This window comes from Esox lucius, chromosome 9 (genome assembly GCF_011004845.1).
Source record: "Esox lucius isolate fEsoLuc1 chromosome 9, fEsoLuc1.pri, whole genome shotgun sequence".
Taxonomy (NCBI): Eukaryota; Metazoa; Chordata; class Actinopteri; order Esociformes; family Esocidae; genus Esox; species Esox lucius.
The window spans coordinates 13798800-13816099 of record NC_047577.1 but is presented as its reverse complement, the minus strand read 5'-3'; the positions used below and the strand labels follow the sequence as shown (position 1 = coordinate 13816099).

Genomic DNA, 17300 nt, shown 5'->3' with positions numbered 1-17300 from the left:
TGGATGTTTTTACAGTTTTAGAAAACAACCCAAAATCAATCCAAATGTCTAAACTTTATTTTCCTGGCTACAGTGAGATATAAATTATTTTGGCCCCACCAGGGTGTTAAATGTAAAAAAAAATAGCGTACAATGTTAGTGTCTCATTAAAACCCTTTGGTGTCTAAAGACTGCTAAAATCCAGACTTTTCCCGTCTTGTTAAACAGCTAACACTATTTGACTCATCAAAGAAACAGTTAATTGTTTTCATGAACTATCCTGAAAACAATGACCAGCAACTGAAGGTATTTCGATAATGATTTTGCTTCATGACTGTATTCACTTGTTCTATTAAAACAAAAATGAACTGTGAAAGAGAGCGAAAAAAACAAAGAAGCGGTGCTTCTAGCGTAGTCAGCTGTTCAGATTGCTTTATTTCTATAAAATTCTTTAAAAGTGTGACGTGCATTAAAATAATAATGATAATACGTAAATAATAATGTACACATCAAGAATTACGTGTATGTATGTATGTATGTATGTATAGTTAGTATTTCATTATTTTACACCGGAAATGATCAAGATGAATCCAACATGGCCGCGTCCTTGTGAGTTCATAATATAACCCCATGGTTCACAATAGTCTAGACAAAACGTGGGGGGAAAAATGAAAATTAAAGAAATAGTCAAGTGGAATGTTCGAGTGTCTATGTTGTATGCTTTTGGTATATGGACAATGCTGGGCACATACGGATATTATCAGTACATGGGGCGCAATGACGAAAAGCCAGGTAAGCTACTAGCTTTACAGCTGTACAGGCAGCTATGACTACTTGCTTGTAAGTCTGCTCTAATCTAATTTAAATGTGATGTTTCTGTAGTTGACATTAGCCAATTAGTAGGTTTTATATTTCTTAGATAAGCTTAATGTGTTGATCTATTATTTATGTAGGTTTATAAACTGAACCAGTTGGGCTACTAGCGGATATTTTAAAATGCATCTGGTGAGAACGCTATTCTCAAAGTCCAGTACATATGCGAACTGTTTTGCGTGAAAGATATGACAATAGCCCAATTGAATTGAAAGAGGGGTCATCTGAATATGTATCAAATCACATGAGTTGATTGCACTGCTGTGCAGAGACAGTCAAAAGAGAGACATTCTAAACAAGACATCAGTTTCTAAGCTGACCTTAAATCATTTTTTGCATATGTTTTATTAGCTCTTCATTTAAGACATTTGAAGTACATTTTCTTTGCTATCAGTGCCAGTGAAACCGATGTCCTGACTTTGTGGTCTCAACAGATCCCAAAGCAGTTATTGTAAAAATATGTCTGGTAACCCAGGTGTCCTGGCTTTTTTTCTCATCAGGCTCATCCAATCACACTGTGATAGGCACCTAATCATCCACAGTTTCAACTATCATTGGGGATTTCAGTTTTCTCAACAGCTGGTCAACCAGCTGGGCGAAAAGAAGGGCTTGAATCCCCAGTATTGTAAACTAAGCTCAAGTCGGACTTAAGAATACATGTCTAAGCATTCAGCACAAATGTACATTGATGGAATGACAAAATTGCATGCTCCATAATATTTATGTACATTTGTGTCTCATTTCAGGAGTCAAAGAGAAGGAAGAACCTCCTGATCCCAGAGAAGTGAAGATCCAGACTTCCCACATGAAAACCACCATCATATACAAAGAGAACTTTATTCCTTATTCTACAAGGATCTCCAATTTTCTCAGCTCTCTCAGAGGGGATGTTGCAACAGCTGACAACCAAGACCGCACCAAATAATTACCAACAGGTGTAAAAATAGACTGTAATGGACTTTCAGAACTGTGTAGCTAAATGCTTCAAGTGGAAATCTGTGTGTTTAGAAATTACAATATCTGTAAAGTCTCCAATTTTGCTCAAAATGTATTCTGAGAGTGTCTGCCTACCCTTTTTTAGGTAAGGATATATTCCAGTAATAAGCTGTGTTCCTTACCACAGATGTTCTCATTTGCATTGCTTAGGAGCCTTGATTGTCTTTCGCAATGAGCAGTGATTGTAATTTGAACTGACACATGCTTGACGTCACTTGCACTTTTTGATCTGTAAGTGCAACAGCAACATTTTTGCTGTCTTCTGTGTTGATTAAAGCCAGAGAGGAAGAGGTTAGTTAAGTGGCCCATTTGTGCAGTCTGTCTATACCAGCAGGTGGCGGCGAGAACGGGAGACTTGGCTAACGGAGCGAAATTGGAACGGGGCAGATGACCGACCACTCCAACATTTTGAAAACTTCAGTTCCTTGCCAAATTCCTTGCTCAACGCTCCACTCCTATCCTCCCTCTGTTGACTTACTCTGCCTTTGAATGTCTCGCCAATCTATTCTGCTTGCTCAGCCAGTAGGTATTTTCTGGTACATAACTGCTTCGATTAGAGTGCATTCTCTGGCCAAAAATCCACAGTTGAGAGTGCAGCCCGACTTGCCAAAGAAGTGCTAGAGCATGACGACACAAGACCACCTTGTCTGACATCCTAAACATTCACCCTTGGTGGCAGGAAGCCAATTTGCACTGTCCTTTGTGGGATACACGAGCACAATATGCTACTATCAGGATTTGAACTCAATTGTATTACAAATGTTTTTCTGGATCCACTTCTGTAAAAGGGAATTTGCTTGATGCTCGAGTGGAAAAGGCTGGATAAGATACAGAATTTGAGTAGAACTAAACTGTGCTTGTGTTGCAGAGTGGTTTACAAATGTGTTTTAGGCTTAATAACTAGTTTGATTTAAAAAATAAATAAAAATAAACTGAAGTGATGAAGCTCTGAAATGTATTTACATTTGTATAAACAAATGTATGAACATTATATTGCATAAACTTCCATACAACTTATAGCTAATATGAAAGTAGCTATCGTGGGTGCGTTTCATCGGGGTTTGTGGCACGCATATTTGCTAGCCAAAAGTGGTTTCGTTTTCCACTAATTTGTAATGAACTACAGGTCCACTAGGTGCCGCTGACTACACTGGAAGGCATATTTTGGACTGGGAAGTAATACATGTGTACGGACTGAGCATTCCAATCCGATTGATTATAGCTAGCAAGGCATCAAACCAAAATAATGAAGGCTATCATTCAAAGAGTTACGAAAGCGAGCGTGTCAGGTGAGTTACTTATTATATTATTCATTTCATAATCAATTCATCTTTCGGTAAAACAAATCTTTATTTTCGACGGGGCAGGTTGCAGGCAACACAGGCATTTATTGTTAACGTAGCTAGCTAGCCTGCTAGCAGTGTTGCTGTGAAATACAAAACCTGTTTTCTAGCAATGGTGTCACTGTTTTTGTTTTACCGGGTTGAAGTGCTGTGTGCAGTGCTCTGACGTTTATTGATTACTTTGGAATTATTTAGATCGCGCTGTCTTTACACTAGCCAAGTCCTCTATACCATGCATTCATTGTCTCACAGGTTTCAGATGATGTCATTACTACATTCTGTACTATATGTAGTGATCTAGTTCTTGCAAGTGTGGGCTGGAACATTGAATAGCTGACAGGCATATTTGCAATGTAGATCATGATTACTGATTGCGTTCTTTCCTTTTTCCAGTGGGAGAGGAGCAGATCAGCTCAATAGGCAGAGGTCTGTGTGTACTCCTGGGCATATCCATTGAGGACACACAGAAGGATGTTGACTACATGTGAGTGTGGGTTGATCCTGCCCCAATACTTTAAATATGTCCACAACAAATTGCCTTTGTTCACATACGCAGATGTATTTATAAATGCAAAAACGGATGAAACCGTTGCAAAATAATTTGAAACAGAACAAAAGAAATGAACTAGACCATAATTAGGTTCCTATGAATACACTCAAGATACATATACGTAAAAGCTTATAGTAAGACTACAACTAAAATTTCATTGTGCTATTATTTGGTATTCATCCTAATAACTTTGTAATTTGCACAAAATATGCATCGTTTTGCTTTTATTTTTTTTTTCAGGGTGCGCAAGATCCTCAACCTGCGTTTGTTTGAGGATGAGAATGGGCGAGCGTGGAGCAAAAGTGTCATGGACCAGGAGTATGAAGTCCTCTGTGTTAGTCAGTTCACCCTGCAGTGCATTCTGAAGGGCAACAAGCCTGACTTCCACGCAGCCATGTCTGCAGAACTGGCACAGCCTTTCTACAACAACATCCTGGAACACATGAGGACAACGTACAAGCCTGAGATGATCAAAGGTGGGTGCTAATACAAGGCTGTGTGTGCGCGGGGGTGTGTGCGCGTGGGTGTGTGCGCGTGGGTGTGTGCGCGTGGGTGTGTGCGCGTGGGTGTGTGCGCAGGTGTGTGTGTGTGAGCATCACAAGCTAACACTGCAAGATGAGATGTGTATAGAGTTTCTAATATAGTCTGCCACTGAAAGGAATATCCCACGCGGTGACCCAATAGTGTTGAGGATACTTTGCTGCGTAGGCAGTTTGTGGCTGTATAGAAAAGGACACTCATAAGACGCCCCAGAAAGAAAATGACTAATAAAAAGATTCATTTGATTGTTAAAAGTCACAATTTGAGCCAAGTCACAAACATTCCGATTCAGCCGGGACAACATTCAATACCATTTGTGTGCACCTTTTGGAACCCTGAACCATTGTCTTGGGTATTTAATGGATAGTAAATGGCTCACGCAAAGTAGTAAATCAAATTTATAGCAGAAAGTCAAAATCACCAACACCTTGGTCTGTAAAGTCTGTAAAGTACTGATTATAGCTTGGGAAATTAAGAAACTATCTTAGAGGTTGACCATGGTTATGTTATATAGGGCCATTCATTCTGATGGGAAATAGCACAGAGTATAGGGTCACTCTCACATTTTATCCACATGCAGTTTTTCAATGTAAATTAGTGTAAAAAAAAAAGCGGATTCAAAATTGGTGTCTCACATCTATCTTCAAGGTAGTCATTCCTGGCTAGGTGGTATTCCTGTTTAATACGCAATGGCGGAGACCAAACATGAAGCCGATACGTCAGGCTCATTAATATATATTTTGATAGCACCTGCCCCTCGCCTTCCTAAGTGAAATTAGCCAGTGAGGTGTGTTGCTTTGGGGCACACCCTCGCCCATCCCCTTTAACACATCCAACTTAAAAAAAAAAAGCCAAGTTGAATAATGAATTGGGTCCATAAGGTTATTCAATTATAGTCTTCTATTGTATGGTGTACAGATTAAGGGTTGCAGTGGACCCAGGTTCATGTGGTTTGCTTTTGTCAGGTCGTAGTTGGCGATGGTGTTTCTTGAATTGGGTCGAGCCGCTGGGGAGCTGGAGTCGTGGAGGAACACTGTGTGCCTGCTTGTATTGGGATAGAAGGCCCCTAATTAGTCTTCTCGCTGCCACCGTCCAATCCCCTGAGTGAGAGAAACTAGATGATTCTGCACTTTTCTCGACATGCCATCCTGAAACGGATTTGGGGGGCAGATGGTGCAATAAATCTCAGTATACCTGGACGAAATGGAGCATTTAGGTTTAAACTTCCTTTGCATCTACCTGTGAAGTCCCTGCTCTACCAAAATGCCAACTCATTCAGTGGTTCTCTGAAGTATTCACCCCTTTGGATTTTCCTCATTTCATTGTGTTAGAACTTTCAGTCAAAATGAATTTTATTGAGAGTTTTTTGCCACTGCTCAACCCAAAACATTCCATAATGTCAAAGTGGAAAATCAAATCAGCGTGTTGTTAAATGTATTGCAAGCAGAAAATAATTGATTGCGTAAGTATTCATAAAGATTAATATGCACGGGGAGTTTTGAATGTTGCCATTTGTGTTGCTATTTCGATGCGTGTTTGGATTGGTCTTGAACTATGTTGGTCATAAAAGTAAGCCTTAATTACCCTCTTGTTTATATTATTAGACGGGCAGTTTGGGGCCTACATGCAGATTCACATCCAGAATGACGGGCCGGTCACTATCGAGCTGGTGTCCCCCTCTGCTCCCACGGACCCCAGACAGGTACAGTAAATGAGCTATCTCCTGTAGGCAGCTGTTTCATAGGTCTGTGGTATTAAGCTGCTTTTGAGTTGGCTCTTACCGTGGTGTGAAGAAATCATATGGCTGAGACCAGAGGTTTTCTAAACACTAACATTTACATTTTAGTCGTTTAGCAGACACTTTTATCCAAAAGTTACAGTTAGTACAGGGACATCGTCCCCCCGGAGTAGCGTAAAGTGCCTTGCCCAGGGACACAGCGACCACGGATCTTGTCGGGAACCTTCCGAATACAAGCCTGACTCCCTAACCCCTGAGCCGCCAACTAGCACTATCCTGCGACCATCCAGCAGGGGGAGGTGTTAGCCTAGCTATATCTATGAGGCTGATGTAGAACTGCGGCTCGCTGGTCCCTCTAACCGAGACACCCTGAACATTGTCTTAATACTGTAGTCCACCTGAGTTTGGCTCGATACTGGTGATCTGTCCCGTCTCTGGTTTGCTGTTTGACCGTTAACTCTGGGTTAAGACGTGTCATTTTTCTGAAGAGGTGCTTGTGTTTTGGACAATTGATTGGCTGGGGTCAGGGACCGGCGGTAGGTGGGGGTTGTCACCAACGCAGGGGTGTGCCCCCTCCCCCCCTCCCCCCTGTGAACGAACCCACTCTGTAACCATGACGACAGCACTCTGCGGGGGAGACTCAGAACACGGCGGCGAAAATAAATGCTGTTTAAGTGGAATAGGGGTTTCGATGTACAGTGTACAGCCCAAGTACTGAAAAGTTCACGCAGAATGCTTTATTTCTTATGGAGGAAGGCAGGTTTGGATCGTGATTGACATTGTTTACCACAGCTTCCGAAATATTGGAAATCCCATTCACTTACATGTGCTTTGCTAGAATCTCCAACTGCTATGTGGGGGCTATAAAAATTATCAAATCTATGCTACCTGGCTATATAATAAGTCATTTAATATCGCACTATGACAGTCCAACTGTAAAATTAAGGCGATGGTTAGCTATCCATCTAAATAACTGCCCATAGCCAGCTGGTGAAGCATGCTAGGTAAGTGTTTCCTAAGTTAATGCCATGTGGTACAAGTACCATAGTAGCATTTCAAACATTGGCTTTGTTATATTGCTTGGAATAATCATTTGAGTTCACCAGATTTTACCCCTGTTAGTAAAAGTGGCCCATGTTGATCCAAAAGGGGTCTCTGAAAATCAAATCGTGTACTATCTTATGTCATGTATGAGCCGTGTCATGATAACCACTCGCTTTGAAACTGTAATTTGATTTTTTATAATCAAGGTATTCTAATTTATCTATGTATATTCCATGTTCCATCTATAGATTATGCATATATACACATCCTATCTAAAATGATGCAAATCATTTTTCCTAGTCACTAATTATAGTACAAAGCAGACAATTCCATGCCAGTTTTGTGCAGTAGTAGTTACAGATTCAGATTCAACTTTGTTGCTTAAAACATGTAGTAAACAGGATTTTTTTATTGAACAATGTACCACACACATCTCAAGTCGGGCATCCTTTTAAATTATAGGTAGAATAAATCATTAGATGAAAATATGATATTTTAAGCCATGTAGCATTAAACTAAAATTAATGCATTTTAATGAGAGCTTCTCCTTTCTTTTGCTTTTGCGGGCTGGCCCATCAACAAAATATCTCGGAGTAGAGAATTTGTTATAAGGGCTGAAACAAATTTACTCATACTCTTATGGGTAAAAGATAAAAGCTATGTGTGAAGCCTCTAAAGGCATGAGCTCCATCTAGAGCCTCTAACAGATTTTTTGGAGACCTTATGGGCTGTCATGAGCAGTTTAGTTACAGTGCCGTGAAAAAGTATTTTCCCCTGTCTGATTTTCTGCACTGTTGCACATATTTCCCATTGAATGTGCTCAGACCTTTTTGTGGATTGTAGTAATATATGGAGGAAGTCTGAGAGAAAAATATATTTCATTTGTTTGGTGTGCTAGGTAATCAAAAGTGCAGTCTTCGGGTGTGAATAATTTATTGTCCCCTTAGTTAATCGAACCGAATGATGGAGATTATGGTCAGGTGTCTGAATGCCATGGTAAACATCAGGCCTGAGTTGGGTCTACACAATGTTCCACATTAAGAACCTCCAACCAACAGTTAAGCAGGATGGTGGCAGTGTCATGGTTTAGGGATGCTTTTCAGCATCAGGACATGGACAACTTGCCATCATTAAAGAAACCATGAACTCTGCTTTGTTTTAGAGCATCTGAATAATTGAAGGAAAAATAAATGTTAAGTTTAAGAATGGCCTAAAGTCCAGACCAAAACTTAAGTGAGATGTTGTTGCAGGAGCAAGCAATCCATGCTCGAAAACCAACCAGTTTCACTGTGTTAAAGCAGTTCTGCATGGAGAAATGGGCCGAAGTTCCTCAACATCACTGTGAAAGACGCATTTGGTTGCAGTCATTGGCCCTCAATCATGAAACCTTCTCAGATTCGAACGTTGGGAGAGACTATCATCTCTGTGTCATTCACGAAACTGTCGCACCTGGTCAAAATGGGCAGTAGATGTCTTCACAGATTGGTAAATCGGATAAAGAAGTGGATGCGAGAATGCCCTTCACCTGTCCTTATTAACATACAGATATACATAAATAATAGCCTGAAACGATTAGTTAACCATTCTTCATGACAAAATTTGCAATTACGGAACACTTTCGTGTCTAAGCCCAGAGCCGAAGTCCTTTAAAAAAGCAAGCTCTGCCATCATTAGGGTAACTGCTCGACCCAGAACCACTGGTTTATTTATCCTCTCACTAGTCAAATGTAAGACCTGTTAGCTAATCAAGATGCCAGCCACAGAAATTATAACAACCATTTATGATCTCCAAGTATGTCGATACGTCCTGAGTGACTTAGGAAAAGCAAGGCAAAGCAAGTTTATTTGTCTAGCACATTACATACACAAAGGCATTTCAAACCTTACAAATGCATGAACCACAGAAATAAGCGAAAATGCAGAATAAAGTGAAATAAATAATACAGTAATAGCCTACGGTAGCTATACAATATTTAATATTGTGGTACGTTTTCTATGTATTATTTTCCTCGTCATCTTGTTTCATATTGCCTATTATTATGATTATAATTGTGGTTGTTGTTACTGAGGCTGTTACGATTGTTGTTTTTCGTGATAATGATGGTCATTTTAGATCAGATTGGATCGTACGCACGTTTCATGAATGAGGGCCATTGTTTCTTAGGTAGCATAGTCAGTTTGAGTCTAAAAGAGAGATTACGGTGTTTCATAACTTCTTGTAATATAGAAATAAATGAAAATCGCATAAAGATGTTGTCTAGTTTGGTTACTCAGTTTCTAATATTAGATTTAGTTTGAAAAACTTTGAAAGGGGGCTAATCCTTTTTAGAATTGTGTATGTATTAATTTAAAATTTGTAAGTGGGACAATTATGAAATTGTGTATATATTTGTTGTACTCATTGTTATACGTTGTTACAGGATTTTGATCAGAGGTCTGAAAAAACTGTAGTCGCAGGCCTCTGGTTGCCCGTCCCTGCTTTAAACTTAAAACATTTTTGATTAACAGCTGAGAGAAACTTTTACTTGATTTTATTCATGGCTCAGAGTTTGTCTTCAAACACGTTTTAACAGGATTCTTAAGACTTTTCCTGAGATGCTTAGACTATACTGTCCCACAATAAATTCTGCTCCCTCTAAATTCTACATTGAACATGCTTTAAGAACTAGGCTTAGCCTAAGTCATGCTTAGTTAACGCTGCTGACTCCACAGTATCTCCTAGTCCTGTTGTGTAACATTTGAGGGATTGTAAGGACAGAAAGCCTAGATGAATGTTACACCACCACATCTCCTTTCAGCTACGGCTCCATGATCCAAACTTAGCCAGAATCAGTCAGGACCCACTCGAAATAGCCTCCTGTGAAGAGACAGGGGACATCCCTCTTCTCCTCGAACACTTGTCTTTTCACATTTTCGAATTGTTTCAGTGAGCCGCCTGATATGGTCGTTTTATTTATTCATCAGTGTGTGTAGCAGACTGCTCTGTCCAGTGAGCAGCCGTCCACAGCATTTTAATCTCATCTGTTTTGGATGTTGTTGTGCAGTTAGAGGGGAGTAAATGCCAGGGCTCAGAGGATCATTGCTCAACTGAGGGAACGGCTTACACACAAGCACACACCACACACACAGACTTTAAATGCTTTATTTGAATCCACAAATCAAAATTACATTTAAATAGGAAAACATGAAAAAGGGAATTATTTTCATCAACACTGAATTGTGCCTTGTTGTCCATATAGTGAGGCTGTTGTCCATATAGTGAGGCTGTTGTCCATATAGTGAGGCTGTTGTCCATATAGTGAGGCTGTTGTCCATATAGTGAGGCTGTTGTCCATATAGTGAGGCTGTTGTCCATATAGTGAGGCTGTTGTCCATATAGTGAGGCTGTTGTCCATATAGTGAGGCTGTCCCAGTAGCTGTGGTAGCGTTTGTCTTATGCAGGCCTGCGGTCATACCCACACACAGTTAAAGATGAATTCTAGGATTTCTGGCCACTGATTGTAAGTGTGGTGCTTTCGAGACTAAAAGACAAATTGTTTGCACAGCCCTGGGGGTGGTGGGGTGGGTTAAATAGTCAGACGGGATTGCTGGTTGGTCCCTTCTGCTGGGGAATTAGATGCTGCTGAAAAGGTTTTGGTTTCTCCCTATGAAGTCTACAGATCGCATCCAAAAGCCCCAGTCCATTGAAGGGGATATTGCTCTGTTTTAGGGTGCCATCCTTTCCATGGGAATTTAAACATGTCTTAGCTCTGTGGTTACTGAAGTACCTGTGGCAATTAACCTAAGAGGTTAAGTAGGGGTGTTAACCTTGGTTTCCTGGGTTCATTTCTAATCTTGATCTCATACAATTATGGGCACCTCATCATCCACAGCTTCCTGTTGTCATTGTTCCCCTCTATCCTCCCCATCAAACAAAAGATTTAAGTTACTTTCGGTACAACAAGTGTGCGCTCCTTAATGTGTGTTAGTCACCCTGGATTAGAATGTCAAATCAAAATGTGAAAATAATATTATACGTTTGAAGTATCCAGCAATTGCAAGTGACTCAAAGCACGGCTAGGATGCTAGCATTAAGAGACATGAGGGAAAAGTATGAAGGTGCCTTTTTTGTGTGTTTCTAGCTATCGTTCTGTTTTATGTGCATTTCTACAGCAGTTGTTTTATCTTTTGTCATACGTTAGTTGGTGATTATAGCTAGTCTGGTGGGGTTTGTACAGGGATAACTTGATGTTTTTTTGTTCTGTCGTTTGCCGCGTATTCACCATAAATAATAAAGTGTTCTGTGGACGTTGTGGCTTAAGCATGACATTTAAGTCATAAATATTTCCTGTGGCGCTCATGAAAATTTCAGCCTGCAGCTTTGTTTACAGTGCTTTTCAGGAGTAGCTCATTGTTTTATACCTCTGGTATTGTGCTGTTTCATTGAGAGAACAATACAATAGCTTCTGCAGATAGCTGCTGCTATAGATTCTTCACAAACAAATTGCACATTACAGCAGACGGAGAAGGTATATTATATGGGAGGATGAAGTGGCTATACCTGAAGAGGATCGCTTTATATTGCCCAAACCAGATCAAAATATTCCTCTGTTTTTATCTGTCTTGCACGGTCGTCTCTGTCTTTTCTTTAGTTTGTTCAGTCTCTTCTGAGAACATACGTTTTCAGGTAGCCGATTGCTCTACTGCTATACATAGCGAGAAAGCAGGGTGGAAGCAAGGCCATGCTCATCCACGAGGTCAGTTCATGTGTCATGTTCTTAACGAGTTCTCTCTTTCTCTCTCTCTCTCTCGTTCCTTTCATCTCAGCTCTCTAAGCAGGAGAAGCTGCAGCAGAGAAAAGAGAAGACTCGCTCCAAAGGCCCATCGGAGTCAGGCAGGGACAGGGCCACCCCGCGCCCCCGAGGGCAGGACCCCAACGCTAGTAGTGGAGCGGACGGAGACGTGTCATCAGAGAGGGAGCCCTAGGGCGAACGGGTGAGCTGAGAGTGAGAGGGACTTACACACTACACACGTGCCCAATACAGACTGCACACACACAGCAGCCTTGTGCCAAACTGCATCGTCCTTAGGTTCTAAAAACCTTACAGGCCTCAAGGTGACACTTGCTCACATTCGTGTGTACTTCATCGTTGTGTGTCCGTAGTTTCCCGCATAGTTACGGTCGACGTTGTGCTCCAATATCCAGAAAGAGTTCTTCTGCAATGGTCTCCGAATTAGAGCGCTCTGTCTTGTCCGCCCCCCAGCGTTTGGTTCCTAGTTTTTACTGGAACAGCTGAGTCACCAAGTGATTTGGCCCGCATCTGCCGCGCCCCCATGGACTGTGTTGTGTGTTTGCAAACCGGGAAGTCTGGGAATAACTTTGCGTCTGTAAGTTAACATGCCATATGTCAGCTGCATAAACAACACTATACCCTCCAAAATGTGGAACACAAAAAGGTTGAACGGGTGCGTTAAAGGAGTGGATGTTTGGCTGTTAGATGTTTGGCTAAATGAAACGCTGCCTTTGAACGGAAGAACCACATACCGACTATAAAGCATGGAGGCAGTTGCATTATGGTCTGCCTTACGACTTTGCCCTTAATAACTGAGGATGTGAGGCCATCTGTCAAAAAGCTGAGGCTGATCCCAACATGGATCTTGCAACTGAATAATGATCTTAAAAAAAACAAGCCAAGGTACAACAGAATGTTCCAAAAAAGGAGAGTTATAGAATGGACGAGTCAAAGCCCAGATCTCAATCCAATCAAAATGCTTTGGGGAGGGACTTTCATGTAAGAAAGCGCATAAGGTCCACCCAGTTGATGCAATAGAATAGTAGACAGTAACAAGAAGCAGCTACATTAAGTTATTTCAGCCAACAGGGAATCATCAGCTGCTGAAGCTACAGTAGGGGTGTACCTATTGTGTCTACAGATACATTGATTTTATTTCAGGAATAAATGATTGCAAAGTATAATCTTCCTAAATAGGTTACATTTATCAGTCAATAGTTTTGAAGTGAAGATGACATGCATCTCCTCCCAGACCTGGATCAGGGCATCAGTGAGCTCCTGGAGAGTCTGTGGCACTACTTGGCGGTGTCAGATGCACCGATTCATAATGTCCCACAGGTTCTCAATTGGATTCAGGTGTTGGGAACGTGAGGGCCTGTCAATGGCATCAATGCCTTCGTCATCCAGGAACTGGCTACACACTCTTACCACATGAGGCCGGGCGGTGTCCTGCACCAGGAGGAACCCAGGGCCCACTGCACCAGAGTAAGGTTTGATGATGGGTCTGAGGAGATCATCTCGGTACCTAACAGCAGTCCGGGTGCCATTTGTTAGCACGTGGAGGTCTGTGCGACCCTTTATCTTGGGTAATCCGAGGATCTCACCATCTGGGTGTGGCCTGTGAGGAAGTCAGTCACGTTTTTGCGGAGGACCAGTCCCAGATCTCCATGCTTGCCGAAGGCGTGCCTTGCTCAAGGGCACAATATACTTTTATCTACCGAGCTAGTTGAGGCTTGCCGTTTCCCCTGACCGTGGCTATGCCACACTTACTCGCTTTCAACGCGGACATTTTGTGAGGCGAGAGGTGAACAGTGTTCCCCTTGTCCAGGCGGATTAGGGCAGTGTGGTAACTACCATGGAGGCGTCGTGGTCCTCCACCAGCCTCTCAACGGGTCACGTCTTCAGGGCGTGACTAGGGATGCCGTCAGGGCCAGTAGCCTTGTGAGGACTGGCATGTTTTAAGGTCTTGTTTGTTTTCTGGTGTTCACGTTAGCATGCTCTAGCCCCAACCCGCAAAACGTGATGGGCTTTCATTAAGGGTAGGAAACGTTATCAGCTTTCACCATTTTGATGGGGCACACACACACCTCTCGTCCCTTGTGACTCCTACTTCTCTCTGGCGGTATCTGCTGAGACTGAGGGAAAGGGAACGAGAAAGAGGGAGAGTTCGGATTAATATGCCCCCTGACATCAGCAAGGTCTCCCCGAAATAGTTACATAAGCCCACTTTGTCCGACGGAGCGCGGGAGCCAGGGAGACCGTTCGAGGGAGGGAGTGGGCGAGGGAAAGGAAAGCGTGACAGATTGAGAGTTGTTTAAATGTCTCACTGACAGCGGGGCGGTTCTACGTCTGTGCGTGCGGAACGAGCGGGGCTCTGACCTGAACTTGAAGGTAGATGTGTCATCCGAGGGCAGGGCTCCTCTCCGTTCTCCTCTCGCTCCCTCGGTTCCTTGGCTGCATTTTTAAAGGGGGACTCTCCCGGGGTCTGCTCAGGGAGCACCAGTGTGCGTCTCGGAATTAAAGTGGTTTTGGGACAACTCTTCCCCTGTGTCCTTCACTCCCACAATGTTGTTTTTAGAAATATTTAAATGTTCTTGTGGTACTTTTATTGTAAGGATACTACCTGCCCCCCCCCCCCCCCCTCCCCATGCTCTTACCACTACTACAACTACTTCTGCCAAGACAGTGTCTAATGTAGTGTTTTTATTATCTTCCATTCTACCAGGTTAGTCTCTGTTAGAGTGGAAGACAAAAACAAATGAACTAATGCGCAAGACAAAATGCGCTAAAGAACGTTCTGTGAATTGATGTGGAGTATACTGTATGAATGTGTTCTAAATGATGTGTTCTGCGTTCCAGACTTGCCCTATCGATGACGGGGGGGGGGATCCCACCCTGGACCGGTGGACTTAATGTACGTAGAGCGTGAGGAGTGATGCCGGACTGCCCTCCCTTTCAGACCGCCTGGGGCTCTCTCTCTCACGAAACTTTCACGACGACATTGGCACTGTGGCACATGATCAGACATGTACTCTGTACCCCCCAAGACCCCGGAACCTTTCACCAACAGCATTGTGGACCGTGGCGTTGCGACAGGGTGTGACAGATCCATGTGCGATGGGGGGGGGGGGGGGGGGGGGGGACGGTCTCACCTTACTTTTGTAGCCCTTCGACTTGAGGACAGCACATTTGATATATATATTTATGTCACAGGCGTTATTTAATGCGTTGTTGTTTAGTCGATCTGAATGTAAACGTGGTCATTTTATAAAAGTTGACGATAAAAAAAAAAACTAAAAAAACCTGTGTGGACTTCTGCTGTGTGTGTGTGTGTGTGTGTGTGTGTGTGTGTGTGTGTGTGTGTGTGTGTGTGTGTGTGTGTGTGTGTGTGTGTGTGTGTGTGTGTGTGTGTGATTGTGTGTTCTTCATTAATCAAAGGGATGAATACATCTACAACTCATTGACCACTAATACCTTCAACCGCTCCCTGGTATTAAGTCCACATTGGGACTATTCCTGGTCCACGTGGGACGCCGCTCCCTCCCAGCGCCATGAAGTGCTGAGGTGAGATTTCTTTCTCTCCTGTGTTTTTTACGGCTGAGGGTGGAACCAGAGGAAACTAGGCAGCCACAGCAGGCCTACTCAGGAGACCTCGTAAGAGAGAGAAGACATGACATGACCCAAATATGTCTGGATCCACTGCAGTTTCAGGAGGCTCTGTTCTACACTCCGTGTGTGTGTGTGTGTGTGTGCGCGCGGGCGTGTGTTTTTAGTTCCACCTCTGTGTAAGTGCCCCATGTTTTATTACCATGTTGTATGTGCACTCTGTCCTCCATACATATACATTGTGTGTGTGTGTTTCTATCAAGTTTGTGTCTCTCCAGTGTGTGTAACCCATTGTCATGACTAGTGAGGCCATTTTGCCAGTCCTCATATAAATGTGTGTTTTTCTGTTTTGCTTGACGTCGAGTTCTGGGTTGTAGTGGGGTTTTGGGGATAACCTTTGGGGTGTAAGTGTTTTTCTGTTAACAGGTCTGCTCTTTCCTTAGCATCGAGCGTTGAGCTGAGGAAGTAGTGGAGTGGGATCCGGAGGCTAAGCACGGTGTCTGCTCAGTTGGACATGGGAAAGTGGGTTAAATTCCAGGCATTCTCACTACATCTGAGACTGCTACAATGTTTGAGTTTGTGTCTTGATTATTTCTGAGGCTTTATCTTGCATCTTGTGTGTGCGAGCCAGTCCCTTGCCAAGCCCACTGGCTATGGAAAAACAATTTAACTGGGTTTAATTTGTTGCCCCTTCCCTTTTCCTCCCCCTCTTTCTTTTCTTTTGTGCACCTCGGAGACTTTGGGAATTCATCTTACTTAGTATACCGAAAAAAAAGCTATGTGCCCAGGTTGAATAGGATTCCTCTCAACAGGTTGTGGGCAATCTATTGGAGGTTTGATTTTTGAGGCACTACATCACATCTGGGTTGTAAATGACAAGTATGTTGTGTATAATACAACAAAATGGCATTCTTCCTTTTGTAGTCGGGCAGCTTACAAGACTCAGCTGAGAGAATGAGCCTTTAGACACATAAAGTACTAGCAGTTTGTTGCAATTTTCAGTTGCTTTATTTCCGTTTTCCTGTCTTTTGCCATCTTTACTTTTCTCTGATTCACTCGTGTTTTCTCCCTTACATTCTCATTTTCATCCATCCTATCCTTGCCTCAAAGGGTTAAAAGAGGCACAATGAAACCTGGTTGCCTAGAGCCCTGACCACTTTTTCCACTCTTGCTGGAAAAATTCCAGTGCTATTTATAAGAAAACAAACCTCGCAATCAAGGGTGACTGACCAAAAATCATTCATTATCCTGAAATTATAAATAGAAGTCTTTTGGATTTTCTTCATAATTTGTGAGTGGCCTGAAACCTTTGACTGGAGGAAAAGTTGGATATAATTTACACTTTATAAAGCCCTTGAAGACAGTTATTCATAACATATATATCTAATGATATACAATAGATGATGTAAAGCTAGGCATGTTGTACACTTAAAGGTTAATCACATGTCATCTTATTTGATGACATAGCTAGACATGTATGTTAAATAAAACAGCACTGCATAAATTGGTCTCATGAATAATATAGACTGTAGCCTAGGATTAGGGTACGGACGCATTTTCTAGGTTAGAAATATTAGTTGCCTGCACTTTGCACCAAAAACGTTATGGAAAACTTGAAGATATCCTAATGCTAACTTATGTAATTGGGATATCATTGAGACTACCAATGCCAACATCACACAAAAAGAGCTTTCCCAGAAGAGGGCAGTGCGAGGCGTGTGTATTTCCGCACTTTGAACAAATGACTGCCCTACACTCTGATAGGCAATTTCAACATCAAAACAGCTTGCAATTTTGATCTCTTGCTCTTACTCTCTCTCTCTCTCTCTCTCTCTCTCTCTTACTCACTCTCTCGCTCT

The 17300-nt window shown here is 42.3% G+C and overlaps 1 protein-coding gene across 1 annotated transcript; it reads left to right on the top strand.

The window, feature by feature from the left end:
• The first annotated feature begins 529 nt into the window (after positions 1-529).
• Positions 530-15116, top strand: dtd1 (D-aminoacyl-tRNA deacylase 1). The gene is made up of 8 exons (XM_020049455.2): positions 530-771; positions 1599-2370; positions 2975-3137; positions 3585-3675; positions 3982-4217; positions 5886-5983; positions 11870-12037; positions 14695-15116. Exons 3-7 carry the CDS (start codon positions 3095-3097, stop codon positions 12026-12028), a joined length of 627 nt encoding a protein of 208 aa, XP_019905014.1. The 5' UTR covers positions 530-771; positions 1599-2370; positions 2975-3094; the 3' UTR covers positions 12029-12037; positions 14695-15116.
• The last annotated feature ends 2184 nt before the right edge of the window (positions 15117-17300 follow it).

Excerpts from the sequence above, each read along its gene's own strand:
- dtd1 (XM_020049455.2), top strand. The coding sequence starts at position 3,095 with ATGAAGGCTATCATTCAAAGAGTTACGAAAGCGAGCGTGTCAG. Across the intron at positions 4,218-5,885 it reads CAAGCCTGAGATGATCAAAG|ACGGGCAGTTTGGGGCCTAC; the intron begins GTGGGTGCTAAT and ends TTATATTATTAG. Across the intron at positions 5,984-11,869 it reads CTCCCACGGACCCCAGACAG|CTCTCTAAGCAGGAGAAGCT; the intron begins GTACAGTAAATG and ends CTTTCATCTCAG.